General features: G+C 41.3%; 1 protein-coding gene across 2 annotated transcripts; it reads right to left on the bottom strand.

Moving 5' to 3' along the window:
• Positions 1-1,970: 1,970 nt before the first annotated feature.
• On the bottom strand, positions 1,971-23,317 carry wsb1 (WD repeat and SOCS box containing 1). 2 transcript variants are annotated; one of them, XM_080210896.1, is made up of 9 exons: positions 22,982-23,317; positions 17,250-17,415; positions 15,916-16,175; positions 14,174-14,305; positions 12,764-12,864; positions 6,528-6,700; positions 5,296-5,409; positions 3,446-3,553; positions 1,971-2,614 (listed from the first exon to the last, which is right to left on the bottom strand). In XM_080210896.1, the coding sequence occupies exons 1-9, from the start codon at positions 23,019-23,021 to the stop codon at positions 2,452-2,454; spliced, it is 1,257 nt and encodes a 418-aa protein (XP_080067022.1). In that variant the 5' UTR covers positions 23,022-23,317; the 3' UTR covers positions 1,971-2,451. The 2 variants fall into 2 exon arrangements, with proteins under 2 accessions (XP_080067022.1, XP_080067021.1); XM_080210895.1 differs by having other exon boundaries at positions 15,916-16,178; positions 22,982-23,315.
• Positions 23,318-24,633: the final 1,316 nt, after the last annotated feature.

Genomic DNA, 24,633 nt, shown 5'->3' with positions numbered 1-24,633 from the left:
TTTATTTCATCATACCACCTTTTAAAAATATTGCTTTCCATCTTTTTCTACTCCCTAGTCTCTCCAGAGGCATCCTTTATACGTCTCAGGTTGTCTTTTGACACACTGCTTACCTTTGCTCTGCCATTTACCCTGTCTCCTGCTCTCTTAATGGGTCATTATCAACACCCTTCTTAGCCACAATCACTATTAGATTCCTTTTGTCTATGACACCTTTCCCACCCACCCACTCTCAAATCTCACCCTATTTTTTGTCTTCAGCTCTGACAAAGGGTCATCTAGACTTGCAATATTAGCTCTATTTACTCCCCACTGACGGACCTAAGTTTTTCCAGCATTTTGATTGTGGTGTGGAACTTACTCAATGGGAGAAAAGTATCTTTGGGAAATGACTGAAAGGCAATGGTGATTAACGCTTGGATTTTATTCTTTCACTGGTGCATGATTTGGAGTGGAACTTGTAGGTGAATGTATTGGTTTAAAATTCACAAGTTAGAAAAACCATTGGAGTAGGCAAATCAGCACTCTAACACTGACTCAACCTGCCTAAATTACTATTATGATCATTTCAAAGTACACCAGTACTCAAATGTAATTTTGAGGGAAAAAGATTACCATACAAATTAAATTGACCATTTTTGATATTTTCTTAAATCTCTTCCTAATATTAAGAGGGCAAAACAAAAATGTTGCATTAATTGCTCAAAGCCTGCACACTAGTTTCAACTTCAGCTTTATGTTTGTTTATTCATGAGACATGGGCAGTGCTGCCCATACCAGTTGTCCTTGTTTAGAGGGCAGTTGAGTCAACATAGCTGTGGCTCTGGAGTCACATGTACACTAGACAGGTAAGGACAGCAGATTCCCTTCTTTAAAGGACATTCATAAACCAGATGGGTTTTTCCTGACAATGATTTCATGGTCATCAGCAGATTCTTAATTCCAGGTTTTTTTTATTGGCATTCAAATTCCACTATCTGTTATGACAGGCTTTGAACCCAGACCACCACCCTACACATCCCACCCCCCCAAACTACATTAGCTGAGTTGCTGGATTCAGCAATAATGTCACTATACCATCACCTCCCCTTGTTATTGATAAAACTACCATGTTTGTTTCTTGATATCATGTGTAGTGAATTGAATTGGCTGGAGACTGGCATCTGAGATACTGGGGGCTAAGGTGGATCATTAAATCAGCAGCTGTAAGTTCAGAGTAAAATACTGTGCTGGGCTTATTGAAGACCACGATGTTTGTGGAGCCTCCTCCAGTGAGTTGTTTAATTGTCCACCACCATTCATGACTGGATAGGCAGGACTGCACAGCTCAGATGTGATCCATTGGTCTGATCTTCAGGGGAGCCAATGGATAGGTGTATGCCTTTTAGCTTTGACAAAGGGTTGTCTGGACTTGAAATGTCAGTTCTTTTCTCTCTGTACAGATGCTGTCAGACCTGCTGAGAATTTCCAGCATTTTCTCTTTTGCTCATGTATATGGTGCATTTTAAACCTTCAAAGCATTTTAAAAGTTCTATAAAAGGGACACAGAGTACCTACCATCCAGTCTTCAACAGCCTACAAGCTGGATGGAATCAAACAGAATACTTGACTGATGCTACATGCAAGAGATCTGTGCACAAGCAATGCAAATTGAATAGAGTACCTCAAAGATCAAGAATGTTTACCAAGGCAAAGAGTGTTCTAGAAACTAATTGGGTAGGCTGGATGAGAATATACTCAAATTAGTTACTTTTTGCCAGGGTGATTAGCCTCCAACAACATGTAAATTAGCTTAGACTTCAGTTTGTTTAAAATTAGAGTTCTGAAGATTTGAAAGATTAGCAGCCAGCCAGTGAGCCACCATGTTCCTCAGCCCCACAGGAGAGCAGCTTAAAAGGTGGTGATCACCTCATGAGAATGAAACAAACTGACTGGAAACCCAGAGGTACACGACAGAAGCAAAAAAAAGATAAAACTCAACCCTTTCTTTAATACTCAAAAAACAAAATATAAATTCACATTTGAGATGTAGTACAGCTTGTCTGCATTTGTAATTGATGATTTATAAAAGCAAAGGTTCAAGTCTTTGGCAGTTGACATGACAATTTTTTCCTCAGTTGCAGACTATGAAAGATCTACTAAACCTCTCACTCATCTCTACAACACTACATTTACAAAACCTACCACAAAACATTTATTTACAAAGTAGATTGGACCACTAAGAACAGAATAGAAAATAACCAGGGTACATGCTGATATTTATATATAAATGGTACAAGTTTACAGAATATGTACAGTTTGTAGAAAAAGGGATCTGTATGAACTGACCTCATCACAAATAGCTGAAAACTTCATTGCTTACAAGGCAACAAAATGCACCCGCTTGTCTACGTCTATACAATAAAAGCAACATGCGCCATAGCCTTTTGGAAGTTACGCAGCTCCAAGTGGTCAGATTGTGCAATATGTTAGGTAGTCAACTATCTTTGGTGGTATAGGTAGGCTCTCAACAGAGCTGGTGGTCATCACTCTTCGTAGAGCCATGCGACAGAGATGCTGAAGACTCGGAACATGCCTGGGAGTGGCCCAGAAGTGAACACTACCATCTTGGGTTCTGGGGGAGGAAAGTAAAAGCAAACGTCAACTACAACTCTTGTACTTTTGAAAGAGCTCACAGATGCAAAAAATATATAGCTCAACCCAGAGTTCAGTTTAAACGAGGATGATAAGGGGTGACTTGGAAAAAATGATCATTAAGTGTATTAATTAAATCTTAAGCATAAACCATTGCACACTAGTCATTGCCAAGTAAAGACTTTCTAACAGCCATAAGTGAGGAGCAATATTCCATGATTGTCATAATCCACAAAACATTCAAAAAGCAGACCATGAGTTCAATGTTGATCATAAAAGGGAATACTGGATTAAACAGGCCACTCGTGAGCACAGCAAGACCTGGGAGCAAGCACCTTGCCACTTTAACAGAGTAGCAACAGTGTGGACAGCAAAAACATATCTTATTTGCAGTAAAGAGATACGAATACTATTTGTCATTAAAATGGCATTGGATACCAAATTAATTTTCACTTAGTGGTTGAAAAAGTGTAGAAAAATATCAAATTGAACTTTGGAAAATAAAAATTTCCAAATCTCAAAACAAACTGTACAACTTCAGTACAGTGATCAGGACAAATAAGAAAATCTGGTTCAGAAGACAAAACGTTTGCGTCCAATAATTTGGTTTTCTAGTGCTTTATTTTACTTAGGAGTTCCTAGTACCTGGACTGCTCTTTAAAATGCTCCTCAGCACTACACAAAATTACCCCAAAGCAACGACGCAACAGTATCACTCATCTTTTCACCAAGAGCAGGGGTAAAAGTGAGGTGGTAAATATTTTTGATATGAATTACTGTTGAAGAAAGGTCAGGATATTAATATACCTACCCTGTAGCAAGAACACTACCATCTGGAGAAAAGGCACAACATAGTCCATTACTTAGAGGAGCAACCGCTGTAGGGCATTCGCCACCAATCCCCCAGAATCTCACCATTCTGAAACAAACAAAATTTGTCAGCTTTACACAGATAGTAACTAGTACAAAACTTTACAAATAGCAATGGGAGCTGACAAATCCACCAAATTTTCCATCATAACTCCAAAGGATAACGTCACTTGTTCAAATGAAGAGACTGTGGGGTTTATATTGTATATTATAGGTAGTCAACTACCTTTGGTGGTATAGGCAATAAAAACCATTTTGCGGGGGTGGGGGTGTAACAGCTCTTCATATGCACAGCATTGATGCAGTGCTTGATGAACCTTCACGATTCTAACATACGAACTTCTGAGAACTGCATTGACACCTAATCTTCCAGTCAGAGCAACAGTAGACAATGTTAAGATAATGCCTTGGAATTTAAGGAATGAGAAACTAAATTGGTTTTAAGGAGATTTTTTTCATTGCATGTGTAAACTCACCAAGGCTAGCTGTGTTCAATTCACAATTAGAATTAGTTCATTAAAAATATTTCTACAGAAGATATTTCAGAGTCAACTTCAACAAGAAGACAAATCACTCAACAAATACAAGAATAATAAGTTATCAACAGGATAAAAAGTCAGTTTAATCCGATTAAATGAAAAATTTCCAGCTGATGTTCCATAAAGCCTGCTACTAAATAGTTTGAAAAACACTTTTCAACTGCAGGAATTTAAAGTTTACTCGTGTCACAAGTAGGCTTGCATTAACACTGCAATGAAGTCACTGAAAGTTCCTCTGGAAAGAAACCAGAGCACCCAGAGGAAACGCACAGGCATGGGGAGAATGTGCAGATTCTGCACAGAATGACCCAAGCCAGGAATTGAACCCAGGTCCCTGGTGCTGTGAGGCAGCAAGTTGGATCTGCAGGCTGACAATATTCATCTGTACAGCTGAACACAGGGCAAACAGCTACTGGGTTTACAAAAAGACTTGGAGAAAGTTGGATCTTAGAAACCCCTTTTATTTTCTGAAGAACAGTTGAGCTTGCGTTCCCGCTTCTCAAACAAAAAAAGCTGCCAGCAGCTTTCAGCAGACAAACTACTTCTGACCCAAATCCAGTTCCAATTCAAATATTATCCAAATGACTGTGCTTCAGCTATTTTATCCCCAGAGCCAGACAGCAATTCACAAACTGAAAAACATGAACACAGGTATCTTTGAGACAGATTGAAACATGTGCCCGTAACACCAAGAGTGACTGCTAACCATTATCAATTCTACAATACTCTACAAACCAATTTCCAATGCTTCCCTGACCCTCCATTCACAACCTAAGAGGGCAAGGGTGTAGATGGGACTGAACTTGGGTTAACTGACCACGTTTTCACTTTTCTACATCAGAGCTCTAACAAAGGGTCACCTAGATTCAAAACATTGGCTCAATTCTCTCTTCACAGATGCTGCCAGACTGCTGAGATTTTGTTGTTTCAGATTCCAGGATCTGCAGTATTTGCTCCCCCCCCCTCAAAGTTTTCCACTATATGTTACAGCTAACTGAATTAATGCATTGAATTTCAACAGTGGACACATAGCAGATCTCTAGGGCTATGCTGCCTGATGGAACAGGTGGACACCTCCCTCCTCGAATGCAAAGAGATTACCTCTAAAACATGCTTCCATTTCCAGTCATCTCCTCTTTCTCACACACACACACCCCCACCCAAAGTAGTACTTCCTCCTCTCCCTCCCCACCCCAAAGTAGTATTTCCTGGCCCCAGAGCAGGAATTCAAGGTACTTAATTGTCCACTTACTTGTCATCAGCAATGCTAGCAATGTGCAAACCATCATGGCAAAAGGCAACAGATCGCACCCAACGATCATTTGCTCCACCAGCAAATATTGGAGTTGGAGGTGGAAACAGATGTCTGTAAAGATAGAGCAGAAACAGTCCAACTGTTAAATATCTTAACTGCCAACTAATAGAAAGTGCAAATGCAATACAGCACATGCCTAATCAAACCATTTCGGTCAAACATTCAAAGAGCCTGTTTATTTGTCACAATCATTAGGGAAAAGCCAGATCCTAAAAGTTCAGCGAGTTTGAATTCTCGCTATGAGACAATTCCCCTCAGACTCAGCTTCTCAAATGATGAAGCTGAATGTTTTGATGGCATAAACTTTAATTAGCATGTACAAAACTTCATTAGTTTAACAGTAAAACCTGTACAGCCACTAGATTAAATGCACCTTATTGATTCTTCTGGTCAGATAGAAAATTCAATAAGTGATTTGATCAGATTGGTTGTTTAGCAAAAACGAAAGCATTGACTTTTGTGCACAGCAGTTAGCGCTGCTGCATGTCAGCACCAAGGTCCCAGGTTCAAATCGTCCTTGGTCACTGCCAGTGTGGAGTTTGCATGTCCTCAGTGTGTCTGTGTGGGTCTCCTCCGGGTGCTCTGGTTTCATCACACAGTTCAAAGATGTGCAGGTTAGGTAGACTGGCCCCTTAGTGTCCCAAGATGCGACAATCAGGGGGATTAGTGGGGCAAATACATGGGGTTATGGGTTAGGGTCTGGGTGGGATGCTCTGTTGCAGAGTCAGTGCAGACTCAATGGGCTAAACAGGCTACTTCAGCATTACAGGGATTGTACGAACTCATGAACATTCTTTCACTGAGTCAATAATCTGAGATATTTCCCATACCTCCTTTGCCAATAACCATCCACACAATTTAATGAGGGGTGGAATACACAGCTGTTTGGATGTTATATTACTGCACGTATCCAGCTGGCTCAGATGAAGTTCGTTGACATTTTAAACATCGGAAAGCTAGTTCTTTAGTATTGCTTACACATCTTGGAAACTCCAGATGAAATGCATTAAAGTAATGGTGGGCATAATGTCCAAATACAAGCTTGTACAAAGCCCAAAATGAAATCCACACCTCCAGAAGAGGATGGGAAAGAGATTCTCAGTGCTCATTCATAATGACATTCCCGGCTGCACTAACCCACATTGGGAAAGTGTGCCATGGTCACTTACCCCAGCTCCAACAACATAGTGCCTCTGTGTGGATCCCAGACAATAACTCGTGTATCATATGAGGCTGTAGCCAATAATGCTCCATCAGGAGAGAATTCACATGATATCACATCATTAAGGTGACCTTCTAGTTTACGAATCATGGTGTAGTTTTCCATGTTCCAAAGAAAAACCTGCAATGAGAGAGTCATGGTTTACAGTTCCAGTTCATGGTTAATTTTCCCAAACAAGATTAAGTTAATTTATAACTTATAATGGGTTTAGTACAAGTTTTCACACGATCAAGCAGTTTGAATTATATAGTACTTCCAATCGATATGCTCAGTGTCATAACCGCAAATAAAAATTTTAAAAAGCGATATTTGCAAACATGCCAGCTATAACTCAAACTATTTATTCTAAATAACAAATCCAACATTTTAACATCCTCAAAGGACGCCTCTATATATTAAACAATTTTACAAGTTTACTTTAATTACATCTCCCAATTGAAAGTTAACTCTTCAGTATTATATATTTTATATATAATTAGAAAAAATACAGTACAGGTAACTTAAGCATAACATTTTGTTACTCCAACGGAACCTCCATTCAGAGTTAAAGTTCACGTGTGTTTACAAAACGTTTTCATCAGGAGCGAGAGCCTATGAAACAGCAGATACTGCAAGAGAAAAGAACATGTTTGACGGCCTAAAGGAACAATCCTTTGGCAAACAACAAAACTGAGGCTTCGACATTACATTTAGAGTTACAGTATTAGAGTTACAACAGTACATTAACCAGACAATTCTGTTACAGACAAACTGCATAGAGTACAAAATACTATGACGACATTATGTTGCACGATCAAGATGAATTCCTATAACTCGCCTGAAATCCTCAATTTCTCTACCCTTCCTGTGGGCTGAGTGGGCCATTATACCCTCCAGAGGAGGGAAAGGGGATAGGTGACCTGCTCCCAGGCCTCTAATTCCACTCAACAACAGTGATCCAGTTACAGTTTAGACTCCTCTCCTTCAGGATGGAGCCATTTGGCCTGTGCCTGGTACCTTATGCAGCCATGTAAATTATTTTGAGAAGTACAACTGTGCCTTCTCCATCTTGGAGAAAAGTGGCAGTGTACACTGTAATGGCAAAGGCCAGATAGTCTATTTCCTCAAGTGGGGTGTGAATTCATAGAATCCCTACAGTGCAGAAGGCAGCCATTCAGCCCCTCAAGTCTGCACCGACAGCAGTCCTACCCAGACCCTAACCCCACATTCACCCTGCTAATCCCTCTAACCTAAGCACCTCTGGACATTAAAGGGGCAATTTAGCCTGGCCAATCCACATAACCCACACATCTTTGGAGTTACAGTTGTAAGTGGAAGAAATTAAAAAGATGATAGGCACAGCTCCAGTGGCTCAAAAATCAAACAACCTCAATGAGAATGTATGTTACAAGGCAGATTTAGAAAGTATTAAAATCAGATTTTCCCCATTGGATATTCAAAATAATCTGCCAGAAGTACTTACTTTAAGAATGGACATTGCGAAAAAAGGTCTAAGTTGATTAAAATGTGTGATATATTTTATACAAAATGCTTACAAAAGGAAGCAAATACTTGGTTACAATTGCAACAGATTTCAAGAATGGCTATTTTATGTTTCTTCTGGTATACAAAGTAAGGCAGTAAACTGATATCATGTCCTCAAAAATTGCAATAATTTATTGATGTTGTGGTCACAGACTAAAGGCTGTATTCCTGCCATTCTACAACTGGGAGACAGTTTCTCAGGCACTGGCTACCCTCCAGTTCCACACCAAAGTAACCGCTCAAGTGCTAATCTAGACAGCAAGTGCCAACAAGCTGGAGTACATCACAGCAGGGCACAGTCCTATTCTCACCTGAGCTCCATGCATGCACACTTATTGTGAGAGCTGGGATCAAAAGGCAGGAATCCCAACCAATTTCCCTCAATCATCTCAGGGATGGCAAGACCAAACACAGCAGCCTTAACACTGCCTTGGCTGAAATCAGCTAACACAACACAGACAGAGGATTGAACTTACAATCTCCTTGGTGTGTCCCAGCTACTCAGTGGACAAATTCACTGACCAGGAGTCTAGGTTCACTAACCTACTCTGAGAATGTATCACGATAACAGAAATTAGCTTGGTACTGATTTCATTTAACCTCCAACTACAATTCACAGTCACTTTACAACATTGCACATTTCTACATTCTTTGGAAATAGAAATAAAAGCAAGGTCTACCATACACACTGTTAAAAACAGTATTCACAGTAGACAACCCAGTGGTGCAGTTGGCAGGTGCTCCAGTGGGATTTTACAACATAGGTTCACACTTGTGGTTTCCCACGCAGCATTCCCGATCTTACCCAGGCTGTCTGGGGAGGGGGGGAAGAACCAAGATGAAGTCAAGTCCCTCCCGTTAAAAGGAGGAAGAGGGTGAAAAAAAGCCAAAAAAACAAGGAAGTTATCCTGGGCTGCTCACACACACCTTCTGGTAACATTGTCAGAGGCCAGGGAGCAGGTCGCCTGCCCACCCTTTGCCAGGAATGGTACATGCTGCGGGAGATCTAAAGAGGAAAAAAATACTTAGTAAAATGGGGGGAAAAAGGTTAAATACTTCTGTTAAAATGTTCAGCAGTATGTCGTTATCCATAAATTATTAGACACGGAGAAACTGGCCAATTCATATTACTGGTTTTGAATGATCACTTCAGTCCAGGTCACAACAGAGTATTGTGAAAATTACATGTCCTGCAAAAGTTTACAAGAGTCACTGGAAACAGTCTAGGGTCTTCCACCCATGTGCCCACAGTTTCTCCTCATTCAGGTTAAATTGGTGGGGAAATTGGAGTTGCCAAATGCAGTGGCCAAACCCATAGCCAGGTAGTTTTAAATAAAAATCAAATACACTACCATCTGCCGATCTAGGAGGCATGGGATGCATGAAACCTTTACCAAAAATAGAAAACAGTGGGCATTAACCATTTATGCCTTACTCTCCTATCCATGATAAATATTGACAAGCCTCATCAGAGATGCTCCCCTTCTACACAGCTATTACTCCAGCCAATGCCCTTCCCTGCAGGACTCTTGTGCAGCATGACTGGATGGGGAGCACACTCCTTCAATACCAACACAACTGCCACTACCTGTGGCAGACAAAACAAAGGAAAGCCACAACTGTAAAAAGTAAAACAGCTAAAGGGGATTAAATGTTTCCAGACTTAAATATGCAGTTGGCTCTTCCAACAGCCAAGTGGAGGAGTACATCTCTTATTGAGTCATTTGACCAAACATCTAGGTTCATTACTTGTCTATAAGCTGACTGTTGTTGGGAGAGGCACAATAGTATAATTGACCTTTTTAAGAAAAAAAAACAAGATCCAAAAGGTAGCTTAGAGCACAGAAGGAACCCATTTGGCTCTTATATGGACATTTCTTTGAACAGTGAGACTGCTAATCCTAGCAGTGATTCCTTCTAAGTAGAAAGTTGGGTCATAAGAAACTAATATCACCCTATGCCAAAATACCCACAGCTCAGGCTCCCATTGATCGTTACTTGGGCAAGGTACGCTGTACAATCACAGAATCCCTACAGTGCGGATAGAGGCTAGTTGGCCCATTAAGTCTGCACTGACAGCATTCCCACCCAGGCCCTATCCCTGTAACCCCACATTCTGCTAACCGCCCTGACACTAAGGGGCAACTTAGTATGGCCAATCAGCCTAACCAGCACATCCTTGAAGTGTGGGAGGAAACCGGAGCACCTGGTGGAAACCCATGCAGACATAGGGAGATCACAAACTCCACATAGGGTGATCCCACCTAGGAACTGAACCAGAGTCCCTGGCACTGTGAGACAATAGTGCTAACCACTGTGCGACAATAGTGCTAACCACTGTGCGACCCTTCAAAATGAGTGTTTTTGGTTATTTATCCAAACACGAGTCTTAACCATTTTCGATGAATGGTGAAGAGACAGTTAGCTTGGTAACACTAACAGGAATTTCACCAATTTGAGAGGATTGCTCTACTCAGCTAGGAATTTCAATGACAAGTAAACATTAAATTTCAAACACATTTACTTGATCAGAATGCTATCTGTGCTCAATTTTAAAGGAACTTAAGATTTACAGTAAAATGAAAACTAATGAGCTATTTCTAGCTGAGACTGCATATCTACATTTCAACAATTCTAATGGACCTGTTAAGCTACATTCAATCTATCTTTAAAATGAGCCATTACCAAAGATGCAGAAGCAAAAGTTTACATTTCAGGAATAAGTACTCAAAAAAGATGCAACAGGGAGTGTTTTAAAACTGTACTTTTTTGCCCAGTCCAAATGATTGCAGTTTGGAGTGCTGCTACAGAATAGGACAGCAGGAAATGTTATGCTTTACTGTATTAGCATCTAGAACGCATTTGAAGACAGGATTCCAGGTTTCAAAACAGTTAGTTTAATTTGAGGTTAATGTTCCCCTTTCATCAAATAATCCTGAAATATAAACTGAAGTTCCACAGCTTACAAATACATGAACTAATGTACAGTCTGCATTATTTACAACTTCAAGTTTGACTATTGGATTTTAGAAACTCTTCAAAATGAAGCAGCTTTTCTCAGATTTGATCATAGTACCTCAAGTGCATGTAATTATTAAAAAATATAAATACACAACTGCAGAGTAAAGTGGAAACGGTTTGGTGAACATTGTAGGTCAGAAATCAAACACGCCAAATCATTTTAAACTAAAATCAAATGAAACAGCTAAACTGCAATTTAAAACTTAAAAGGGGCATCCCTTTATAATTCTCATTTCACTTTCAAATGTCTGTTTCCAATAAATCAAGCAGACATGAACACAATTTTAGACCATCTGCACAAGCATTTCCCCCAGCTTGCCAAAGTGGGAGGAGAAATTTCTTCACCGAGAGCGGTCAGCCAATGGAATTCACCACCAAAGGAAGCAGTTGAGGCTGAAACAGTTTAAGTTACAGCGAAGGGGATCAATGAATATTATGGGAGGAGAAATCAGGCTATCAAGTTGGATGACCAGCCATGATCATAATGAATGGTAGAGCAGACTTGAAAGGCTGAATGGCCTCCTCCTGCTCTGACTTTAGGTTTCTAAAAGAAATTGTGCAAGAATTAGAGGGAATTAAATGCACCTGATTTGATCTATGTTTCTTTTGCAAAATGATCCAGTTATTGAACTTTACAGCAGTGTGCAGTATCAGGGGGGAGGTTATGGACACCTTACTTATTACACTGCATCAAAGAACAGACCTGGGAAATGCAGCACTTGGACAACTCCAGTGTTTGTCAGGCTGCTTGAGCACAAAAGTTCCCAATGATAACCAACTGTTCTCAGAAAATGTCCTAAGGATTCTTTGTTTGCCTACATGGGTTGGGCGGGTGGGAGGCCAAGATAATTACTCAGGGGCATTCTTACATAAGAAGCCTGCCCATCCCCTCCCTCAATCTACAATTTCATCTGGCAGAAGCCTTGGAATAGGTTCCTCATCTATCCTCTTATTCAAACACAAAAGAATAAACCAGCTGAAAGATGAACAGCATTTAGTTTTTCGGGGGAAAAACAAAGAGGAAACTCCAGAGTAGGCGTTTCAACATTCTCTGAAGTAGTAAATAAAAAGCAAGTCTATTCTTTCCCACTACCCAAACTTTTTATGCTAATTTTCAAAAGCATGAGAAGCTAGCATTTCTACATACTGTATCTAAAATTACAATTCTATTAGAATATTGGTCCAGAAAAATGCCAGAAAGTTATCAAAATCAATGCACGGACATGAAGTCACATCCAATAGTCAAACCAGTTCAAATACATTCTGCAAAACGTCAGCTGCAGCAAGGCACCAAAAACTCATTTTAAAAAGCAGCTTTAACAGCTTCTCAATCATAGGCACTATGCTAATATGTAATAATACAGCCTGAGGGTTGGATTAGCAGAATGCTAATACCATCATTAAAGTTGATTCTAACATTTGAGTTACACATTTTAAGGATTCCTGCACATTGCAATACTATGGTGCACACAATACTTGCATAACTAAATTCTGATGACACCGAGCAAATTATATATCAAGTTGATTGAGATTCTATGATGTATAAAATCAAACAGCCACATGCTAGATTATAAGCACCAACTAAATGCATCAAACAACAATTTCCAGTTTTAAAAATATAGGAACTTCCACACATACCGCTTTCCCAGCTCCAACAGAGCACAAAATAGTTGAATCTGGAGAGAAGGCACAGCAGTACACCCAGTTGTGATGTCCCCTCATGACGGTCACCATATTGCCTGTAAAAGAGATAACGGAATCTGAAGTCTAGGATGGTCCAGCCCAACAAACAAGGCTTCATACATGTTTCTCACTATGAAACCAAAACAGAAGCATTCAAAAATATCCCCCAAAAGGATAGATCGACCTTTCAATTTAATTTGACCATTACCTCATTTCTGCTTGGGGGCAATGATCAAGAAATCCTGAACTTTAGCAATTTGCAATCCAAATCTGAAGAGTTATGCTGACTGATGCACCATAGCTCGCACAGGTGGTCTAGATAGGCCTAATAGAACTGGTAGCTGCATTGCTCCTGCACCATTAGACAAGTAGTATAGTGGCCTGATACAGGTTTCAAGGCAACTGTAGTTTGAGAATGTGGAGACGACAGATCAGAATTAAAATGTACCCCACCACCACTGAATCTCCAAACCTTGATCACATTGTAATCTTGTGCTGATCAAAACATTTCTGGTTAGCAACCCAGGTCTTGAGAAGCTTCACAGGCAAGGACAAACATTCCCTTCTTAGGAATATTATAACAGGAGGAGTTTTTGTCAAATCATCACATGATAACACATCAAGAAAATTGTTACATTAACATAGTTCTTAATACTTTTTACACAAATACATTCACTTGACTGTAATACAATAATAAAACACCTGGTTAATCATCTTAACTGAGGGAGTTCACAGTATCCTGCACACTTAGAACGGAAAATATTTGGGTTTATCAAGACAAGAGAAGACAGGAACAGGAGATTAGGTTTTCAGCCTTTCCCACCATTTCAGTATGGATCTGTAAGTCACATTTCTCTTAGTACCCTCACTTCAATTGAGATCTTCAAATTTTAAATTAGCCAAGAATGTACATCCTTTTGGGGGAAGCGTACACCATATTTCTACTATCCTTCCTGTGGAAAAAGTGGTTCCAATTTCATTTTTGAAAAAGAGTCTGATTTTACAGTGGACCCCTCGTCCTGGATTTCCTCCAGCTTTTTTTTTTGGGGGGGTCTGCCTTTCTTATTTTCAAAAGATCTATCAGTATACCTTTAAAATGGAAGAATACAAAGTTCATAAAACTGATGCTCAGAATTTAACCCTTTTCAATTGGTCTACTGCATCTGCATTGTCCTCCTCCGTTGCCAAGCAATCTTCAAAGCAGCATGCCCAAACCTAAATACAGTACTGCGGATGGTGTCTACACAATGGAATTCCAATCCCTTGACTGGAACAGGCATGACCAATACAAACTTCCAGCCATCTGCAGTTAACTTTTAAACTCTCTCAGAATTGATACAACAGTAAATTTAAAAAGGTACATACCATCATCCTTAAGATCCCAGACCCTCAGAGTCTTATCTCTCGATGCAGATACCAAGATAAGACTGCCATCAGGTGCAAAGGTCAAATGACGAACAACCTCATTGTGATCCATCAAATTAAGGAGAAATTTACCTGAAACATGAAGGCTATATTGAATTTCAAGTACATGAAAGATTATAAACTGAGTTCATGATGACTGGCCAGTTTAAGACCATAGCAAGACTATCCTTTTAGTGGTAATATCAAAGTTACATTTATCATTAAATTTCTGCTGAATATAGCTCTTTTAAAAATAAAAAATTATATGTTGGTCTAAACCACTAAGACATGTAAATGTTGACAGCAACATTTGAGTAATTGAGAAACAGAAATGCACTACTGAAAGAATAGATTTACTACAGTCAAGGTGCAGTGAGTTCGCTCGATGATCAATCGAAAAAACATGCCCAATTAGGACATGGTTATTTAATCATTCTAAGAATTAGCACCATGCAGTTCTCAGCACTCCAAAGACATACCTGTCCATCTAAAGTTAATGTATCTATTACAATAGCTTTTATTGCACTAAATGACGAGTGCATATTTTATTGCTACAAGACTGCAGCAGAAAGTACAAGAACTGACAGCTATTTTCCTTAAAAAGGAGGAGTTTTGGGTTATGCGTCAGGGACTGTCGAAAATAGTTCTATAGAGGCTGTTGGTTTATTAAAAGACACACACACACGTGTCAAGTAATTAATGCCATCCTTCATTACGTGCACCAAGGCATTGTTCCAACACTTGGAGGACAAGAAAATGAAAAATAATGGGTTTAGTTGAACTAGGAAAGAAGAAAAATAAGCAACAAATTGAATATTTGCTAATGCATACTGACAGAAAGGTTAAGTCAACAGATCGTTGTATTTGGAGGATTAGACCATCTGTGCCTGTTCACCTGAGTAAGCCTACAATTTTGTCTCAGAAGCTAAAATCTGAGGAAATGTTCAAGCTGGAAATACTGGTGTGATGGACTGAGGTTTAACCACAATACTACTTCCAAATAGGAATGGTTAGAAAGTCCAAAGGACATCAGTTTAAAATCCCATAAAAACATTAAAAGCTATTTTCTCAAAGGGATATATATTTTTCAGACCCAGATAAGAAACCAAGAGTAGTTAGGTGCTAGCTAATTTGCAGTTATAGCACAGGCAAGTTACAAACAGCAAACATTATGAAGCAAAAGAAAACACAAGGCACTCCAGGCAACACATAAGTAATTGAGTGAATCAAAACACCATTAAGATTATACTTTTCTGATTGCATTTGTTTAATACTAAACCACAAGTGGTCAGAACGTATGAAGATCGATTCTACCCTGACATAGCTAACTTATTGTGCAGCATTTAAGGATTAGACGCAGTCAGTTAGGGGAGGGCAAAAATCCAACAATGAAAAAAAAGTGAACAGAATTACACTTTAAAAGTAGTCCAGTCTTCACTGGTCAGGCTCAACTGGACAATCATACTGGTACCAAAAGAATAACAACCAGACTAAGCCTGTAACCCTCAGGAAATGGATCTCAGTCCAATTAAATGGAAGACATCACAAAAATTGAGGGGTTCAACTTGATTTTATTGGCACCTGTAAAGTGGCTAACATATGCATACTTATTAGAATTACAGACATACAATTGCAAACAGCATTACCACCTGTATTTTTAATCATCTGTCAGAAACTTTATAAAGTCTACAGAATCTTATTACCTGTGTACACGTCCCAAATTTTGATACGTCCATTGCTTAAGCCAGTTGCCAGCAGCAACTGGTCCTGCCCAAACTTGAATCTGTGCCATTCAACGTTTACACAGCGACTCTGCTTCTCAGGTACAGAGGAACCAAAAGCAAGAGCCCACACAATATCACCACAGTCGATAGTATGCTCTTCTGGATGATTTTTTTGATCGTCACCACTTGACTTCCTGGGATTCTTACTGACCGTATCATCAAGCTCATTGCTACATAATCTTCTGGAAACAATTAAAGTTAAAAATTAGTACAAGAACGTCTTAAAATCTGACAATGCAAGGAATTATATTGTTCAAACTATAAAATGTATCTAGCTAAGCACAGAGCTCAGAACAGTACTATATGACCTGCAAGTGCTAAAGTCACAGGAAGGAAACAGCACACTAAGAGTTAAGGCAGTTGTTTTCATCAGATCTAAGTGTTAATAATTTTCTAGACATAAAAACAAGTTCGTGTTCAGACATCACGGGTTGTTTTTAAAGCTCTCCAATCACACGGTCCATTTTTCACGAATGGTTTACTAAATAAATGTTCTATGTAAACCTTTTACAATTATCTACGTCCTCCATTAATAGAAACCAGCTGTATCAGCACCCATATAAATCGAACATATTGCTGCTGTCTTATCATTGTTGTAAGCTGATGCACAAGCCTGTTGCACATTACAACACAGTGATTGATAATCTAACTGCCCTTCGTGTCTGAGCAGAAAACAAAAAGCCACTTTGTGAATCCAACAAAGATCTCTTGCACAAAAGCTGAGTTACAAGGGATACAAGACAATATAGTGAAAAGCTATTTCTGTTCAAATCTAATGTAAAACAAGATCCAGCTTGTTATAATTGCTTGATATAAAGCCACCCTGTTATCAATTTAGCAACTGCTGGTAAGTATCCACCTTCAGATAAACAACTGCCACGTGTACAGAGGACACAGACTATTCAGCAGTCACTTGGAATGAGTTGTCATTTCTTCAGTGTTACAATCATTTAGTCAGTAGCTGACTGCTTCTAATTACAAATCACACCAATGCAAATTGCCAACATCCTCCCTTCTTCCACCTAATACTTCATTGTCAAGGCTGACTGCTTAAGTCCAGCTAAGATACAACCATGAAGGTTCCATTTAATAGTTACTCTTCACAGTAATGTCTACATGGCAAGACCGTCATTTGATCAATGATGGCCAAATTTGAAGGAAGATGATTTCCTGCATTTGGGGTAAATTTCTGTTTTGAAAGCTAGATGCTTTGAGAAATAAACTTCAAGAACATCTTCTAAAAAAGTACTCACTTATTTGCATGCAGAGACCAAGGGACCAACTTCACTATGCGATGACCCTGAGACCAAGCGAAATACGAGCCATCAGGCGCAAAAGCTACAGTCCAGGTTTCACGGCCAGACTTGTGTTCAAACGGAGCAACAGGGGCCCAAAGATCAGCAATTAGCCGGGCCTGTGCTGCAAATACAAACAATGGAATATTAAATCCTCAGATTTTATTCAGCAAACTATTCCCAACTGTAGAAAAGCTATGTACTGTAGCAAGACACACAGGGAATAAAAAAGAGCAAAGGCAAGTGTAAACCCTCTGATGCACCTTTTACAGTTGGAGGAGGGGAGACAGAGAATGAGTCAAATTCCACCACTGCTCAGCACTCTGCAGTGACACCATCAGAGAAGTACACATGGATGTCAAACAAAGACCTATGAATACCGCTCTCACATTTTTCATGTTAAGCTAGGCAATGCTCACTTTGGGGAAATAACTGAACAGTAAATGGCACCTCTGAATCTTCTGCAACAGAGAAAAGGAAGCCAAACAAGAGAAAATCCAGCAGCCATAAATATTTGGTTACTGGGTGCAAGGACATGGAGGTCATGCATGCAAACACATTTTCCATTAAAACAATAATCACATTTGCAGGACCCAACAAAGCCAGGATACTTTACATAGGACAGAATTACACAGGATGTAGAAACAACAAATAAGCAATCCATTTGGCTCAGCCAGTCTATATTAGAATCCTCTATTCTCTTCTCGCTTAAACGCATTTACTTTTCACTTCAAATCGAACATTTTTGTGGTAATAAGCTCCAGCTCTCGACCACTTCTTCCAAACTCCCTTCGGGCTAAATATATCTTACACAGGCCAATGTGTAATATTGCACTGAGTCAGTAGCAAGTATAGCAATACTTGGATATAGAACCTGTATCCATAAAATTCAAGTATGTTTTGAAGTCACATTCAATTTGAAACACGAACTCGCTACAGACAGTGCCAAATCAGTATTTCCAGCACTTCATTTCAGAGTTCAAATACTTGCACGATTTTGCTTTAATACACACTACCATGGGTGATTTCCTTCGCCTTGGTCCAGGGTATAGAATGAAGTCTCATTCTGGAGTCTGCACATTCTCCCCGTGTCTGTGTGGGTTTTCTCCAGGTTCTCCGGTTTCCTCCCCACAGTCCAAAGATGTGCGTGTTAGGTGGGTTGGCTATGCTAAATTGCCCTTTAGGGTCAGGGGGACTAGCAGGGTAAATGCATGGGGTTACAGGGAAGCATAGAGCCTGGGTGGGATTGTGGTTGGTGCATACTCGATTGGCTGAATGGCCTCCTTCTGCACTGTAGGATTCTGTCGCTAAGCCCAAACATTTTTGCACTCTATCAACTCACAGTGATTGTAACATTGGTAAATGATGCCACAATGCAACAGGCCACAAAACTGGTACAAACAAACTACTTCCTCCTCTCAATCAAGAGTCCCGTTCTCCTAAACTCCCATAATTATGCACATGAACCATGACAATCTACTTGGTCCTCAATCTGCAAACTTCAAGAAGCTTTTAAAAAAATTTATAATTTCAAACTGCCTCTGAAATTACGACTGTTTTACCTTCTTCCTTGCTCTCCCAACACCCACTGCCCCAGTAAAACTATTCTTCCACTCCATATTGGAAGGACAAAGAATTTGAATTAGGAATATTAGATGTTTTTCTAGTTTAAGACAACATATGCAGTATGATTTAGTATAGGAAATCAAACATAGCATTCAGTGTTCTATAATACTGTAAACTCAAACAGCAGAACTGTTTTACACTTGGGTACTTTTACAGTTCAGATCCAGGTAGGTGTCATTCACATAGTGGCTCCCAGCATCAACATATCTAATGAAATGACTGCTCTAGCTGGTAATATCAGAGCCAATTTTAGCACTTTACATCCATGGAGCCAAACAAAAACTAGCAGTAGGCCAATCGCCCTTCAAGTCTGCTTCACCATTCAGTATGATCACATCTGATCAAGTTCACTATCCTGATGCCACCTATGTCCCTTTAGCCCCAAGAGCTTTATCTAATTTCTTCTAGAAATCACATTTTGGCCTCAGGTACTTTGTTGCAGTGAATGCCACACCTTCACAGCTGGGTGAAGAAATTCATGATGTAGAGATGCCGGCTTTGGACTGGGGTAAACACAGTAAGTAGTCTCACAACACCAGGTTTAAGTCCAACCAGTTTATTTGATAGTAATCCCACAAACTTTCAGGAAAGGATGTCCCAAAGCATGGTACCTTGCATCTTCATGGTCTCCCCAGTAACAACGGATGAATAAACGTCACTTGACAATCACCAGGCAAGACTGTTCCCTCCCTGTTGGCAAACACTTCAGCGGTCATGGGCATTCAGTCCCTGATCTTCAAGTAAGCGTTCTCCAAGACAGCCTTCATGACACACGACAGTGCAGAGTCGCTGAGCAGAGACTGATAGCCAAGACCCACACACTGGAGGACAGCCTCAACTGGGATCTGGGGTTCATGATGCACTATCTGTAACCCCCATGATTTGTCTGGGCTTGTAAAATCTCACTTACTGTCCTGTTTGGAGACAATACACATCTCTTCAACCTATGCTAATGCTATCTCCACTCACATTGTCTGCATCTTTAAGACTTGAATAGCAGATTAGCTGCAAAAACTTGCATTTTAATCAGTATTCTGTAAACTGTGTGTGTCTTTATATGCCCTTCTCTGATCAGAACCTTCCACACACCTGACGAAGGAACACTGTTTCTGAAAGCTTGTGGGATTACTATTAAATAAACTGGTTGGACTTAAACCAACCAGTTGAGAGACTTCTTACTGAAGAGATTCATCCTTACCTTGATTCTAAAATGTTTAACCTTTATCCTCAAACTAAGATCCATAATTCTAGACGCTCCCACAATTGGAAACATTCTTTCTGAATCTACCCTGTAAGAGTTTTAAACAGTCATATCACAATCTCTTACATTGTAAAGATGGAAGATAGGAGCAAGAGGGCCATTTAGCCCTTCAAACCTGCTCTGCCATTCATCATGATCATGGCTGATCATCCAACTCAACAGCCTAATCCTGCTTTCTCCCCATGACCTTTGATCCCATTTGCCTTAACTGCTTCTTGAATACATGGTGTTTTTGCATCAACTACTTCCTGCGATATGAAATATAGTAACAAATATAGAAATATTTGAGTGCAAACATTTTTGCTGCATGTGAGTAGTCAATTATTCACAACACCCAAACCTTATTTTAGAGCAATGGAAGGTGCTGCAACATGGTTACATTTTGACTGTTAACTTCCAACAGTATTAAACTATCACAGGGTGTAAAATAGCCTGGTAATCAATAACTGGGTCTGGTAGTTTCATTGTTTTTCTGTTAAATCAGGGTCATGCTGGGACTGCTGACAGCAGCAAAGTTCTTTGTGATTCCCTTCCAAGTAGCCAACACCATTCACGAGGGCAGTGTCGCCAAGCTGAAGCAAAAAGCTATATGCTAATTACAGCGGACAACATTACTGGCACTTCAGAATGAATAACCAAGGAAACTTTCTAGTCATGGATTGAGTGGGTACAGTTGCAAAGAGCAACAGAGGCAACCGCAAATCTTTGAAAAGCGTGTTAGGATCACACGACGAATTTCTGCTACACAATGACATACCGAATGTTACGTCTGTGATGAGGGCACACCAAGCTGGAAAAAATATAAAGCTGTGACTCAAACAGCCCAGAACAAAAATGCGCAGAAACTCTAGGAAATTATAACGTGCTTTTAAAAAAGGAAAAGAAAGTGGCTCGCGAGCTCTTTAGAGACACTGGAATAACCCAGTGACCCAACAACCTTATTGAAGGCATAGGACCAAAGGAATGATCAAACTGACAGATAAACGAAAGGGTGTGAGATGGGAATTCCAGAGAGTGGACTTAAAAGCAAAAAGTCACCAATGACAAAGCAAATAGAAAAAATTGAATTACATTTTCAGGTCACCCCATTAATGATTTACCTGCCCCCAGTAAGAGACCTCAATGATAAAAAGGCAAGTAAATATTTAATTGACCTCATAGTTGCTGTTGCTGCCAAGAATCTTGCATCATCCTGGTTGTTCAACAGCAATTCAAATCTAACCTCCACCAATACAAGAAGGTAGCGGTATTTTAAAAAATTTACTAAATCTTGCAACACCTGGCAAGTTTCCACTAATAATCCATTAGCAGTCAAAGAATCGAGCAAACGACATTTAATGAAATTTAAACAGTGAGCTCATTGGGGCTTTAAAAGTAGAAAATTAAGTGAAAGACAAAGAATGCCAATTCGAATAGCCGCAGAAATCTGGCTGCAAAAAGGGCTTCACGCTAGAATTTTCATATCGAGTAGTGTTTAATGGGTGTGGGAAAATGACTGTAAGATGCAGAGAGGATGAGGAAGCCAAGCACACTGCACAGAAACAATAACTCGGGCATGTGGTTATCAAAAGAATACTCACTGCCACATCTACAACTGCAGTTGCTTAAGAAATAGTTACACTGTCAGAGAAACGCGTTTCTCGAGTGCGAAAATGCATTTGTTGCTCACGCCGCTACTCAAACTACAGTGTCTAAAATACAACATGTGAATCCATGCCGTTCAGTGGGAGCTTTCCCAAGAAAAGATCTATTTTTTAGCGTTATATTTAATTTAGGTGGGGGTTTGTACTGAAGGGTTCCAGAATGAATCTGTCCCCCGCCCCTCGTTATTTTATTTTGGTTGTGGGGGGGATTCTAGTATAACGTGGCTCCAGCCCCTGCCTAGAAGCCTGGGACAGCCCCGGAGCTCCTCCACATCCCCACCCACCAGCGGCACCCCTCCCCCTCAAATTGTCCATCACAGCCCCCCACCCTCTCCTACTTCACCCCTACTCCCATACACATACCATTCTCCACAAACCACCTACTCTAACACATCCCCTACCCCTCACACACCCTCTTCATCTCTCCACCCATTCCCTCCTCAGCTTCCTGCCTTAACTTCTCCTACATATTCCCTTTACTCGCCCAACACACCCTCTCCAGCTCACACACACTGCCCACCCAAACCTCGCCAGCTCCCACCCCGTCCCCAACACACCCATCTCCCTTCCCTTCCCACACAAACCCCCCCCTTCCCTTCCCACACAAACCCCCCCCCACTTTCCTTCCCACACAAACCCCCCCTTTCCTTCCCACACAACCCCCCCCCCCACTTTCCTTCCCACACAACCCCCCCCCCACTTTCCTTCCCACACAACCCCCCCCCACTTTCCTTCCCACACAAACCCCCCTCCCACTTTCCTTCCCACACAAACCCCCCCCTTCCCTTCCCACACAAACCCCCCCTTCCCTTCCCACACAAACCCCCCCCTTCCCTTCCCACACAAACCCCCCCCTTCCCTTCCCACACAAACCCCCCCCTTCCCTTCCCACACAAACCCCCCCCCCACTTTCCTTCCCACACAAACCCCCCCCCACTTTCCTTCCCACACAACCCCCCCCCCCCACTTTCCTTCCCACACACCCCCCCCCCACTTTCCTTCCCACACAACCCCCCCCCCACTTTCCTTCCCACACAACCCCCCCCCCACTTTCCTTCCCACACAACCCCCCCCACTTTCCTTCCCACACAACCCCCCCCACTTTCCTTCCCACACAAACCCCCCCCCTTTCCTTCCCACACAAACCCCCCCACCTTTACCTATTTCATTCTGGTTGGCAGATTCTGGGAAGCTGGCCATCTAAGGAGACACGGTTCTTGCGGTGGAATCGGCAGCGCGGCTGGTCCCTGCTCCCTCTCTCCCTGCCGCCTTCACAAAGACAATCGCCGGGGCAACGCGGTCAGCGCCTCAGCCGGAGGTGGCGGATGGGGAAGCCTTAAATTAAAGAAAAAAATCTGCTGTAAAATATGACGCTGTTCTATCGAGACGGTTCTCTCCGCAGTTGAAGCTGACAGCAGGTTAAGAGTTAGATTTCAGTCAGCTTCGCTCTCTCTCCCTCTCTCTTACACGGCGCCGCCGCTCCGCTCCGCTAAATATCAACAAGCCTCAAAATGGCCGCCAGCGGAGGGGGCGGGGGCCGCCACGCCCAACGTCATCACGTCGCCCCCGGCCCGGCCCCGCCCCCTCCCCCAGGTGTGTACGTGCACTGCAGCACGTGTGGCCAGCCTGTTGCTGGGCTGGGTACCTGGCCTGGCTCTCCATCCACTCTGACCCAGTAAGTGGCCTTGCTAATTCCAGTCTTATCTTTTGTGGCTAAGGTCAAGCCTGAGATCAGAGAAGTAAAGTAAAGATTATTTATTAGTCACCGCAGTGAAGTTATTGTGAAAATCCCCTAGTTGCCACACTCAAGGAAGAATTTAGCATGGCCAACGCACGTAACCAGCACAACTTTCGACTTGTGGGAGGAAACCAGAGCACCTGGAGGAAACCCACACAGACATGAGGAGAACATGCAGACTCTGTGCAGACAGTGACCCAAGCTGGGAATTGAACCTGCGTCCCTGGCGCTGTGAGGCAGCCGTGCTAACCATTGTGCCACCATGCCACCCTTTGATCAGCAATGATTGCAATTTGATCAGCTATGATTATAACACTATATTCTGCGTCCTCTCCTTTCCTTCTCCCCTAGGTACTCTATGAACGGTATGCTTTGATTTATCACATATACAAACTTGCTTATTTTAGGCAAATCTCAGGGTAGCCATCCTGAATATACAGCCCGCCAGTGGGGCAGGATGGTAACACAGTGGTTAGCACTGCTGTCTCACAGCGCCAAGGACCCAGGTTTGATTCCCAGCTTGGGTGACAGTTTGTGTGGAGCTTTCTTCCGTTGTCTGCATGGGTTTCCTCTGGGTGCTGCGGTTTCCTCTCACAATCCAAAGATGTGCGCGTTAGGTGGATTGGCCATGCTGAATTGCCCCTTAGTGTCAGGGGAACTAGCTACAGTAAATGCATGGGGTTATGGGGATAGGGACTGGGGGGGATTGCGTTTGGTGCAGACCTGATGGGCTGAATGACTTCCTTCTGCACTGCAGGATTCTATGAGCTTGGGAGCAGAAAACATTGTGATTGTAAGTGTAGCTTACTGTATATTTTGCCTCAATTCCCACACAAGGAATAAACATCCCCTAAGATAAATTACCTGTACATTATTTGGCCTCTCCCAGACAAAGCCACGGACTGGATCTGCAATCTGACCAGCAACTGACCTTTGAATGAAGTCACCCAGTGATTAGATTTTAAGATGAAAGCAAGATACTGTGGATGCTGGAATCTGATACAAAAACAGAAAATGATGTTCTGACAAAGTGTCATTTAGAGTCATAGAGGTTTACAGCAGGGAAACAGGCCC

Source organism: Carcharhinus amblyrhynchos, chromosome 23 (assembly GCF_965287045.1).
Source record: "Carcharhinus amblyrhynchos chromosome 23, sCarAmb.v2.hapA, whole genome shotgun sequence".
Classification (NCBI taxonomy): Eukaryota; Metazoa; Chordata; class Chondrichthyes; order Carcharhiniformes; family Carcharhinidae; genus Carcharhinus; species Carcharhinus amblyrhynchos.
This window is presented reverse-complemented; position numbering and strand designations above follow the sequence as displayed.

Excerpts from the sequence above, each read along its gene's own strand:
- wsb1 (XM_080210895.1), bottom strand. The coding sequence starts at position 23,021 with ATGGCCAGCTTCCCAGAATCTGCCAACCAGAATGAAATAG. Across the intron at positions 14,306-15,915 it reads AATTTGGGACGTGTACACAG|GTAAATTTCTCCTTAATTTG; the intron begins GTAATAAGATTC and ends TTCATGTTTCAG. Across the intron at positions 5,410-6,527 it reads ACTATGTTGTTGGAGCTGGG|ACATCTGTTTCCACCTCCAA; the intron begins GTAAGTGACCAT and ends CTATCTTTACAG.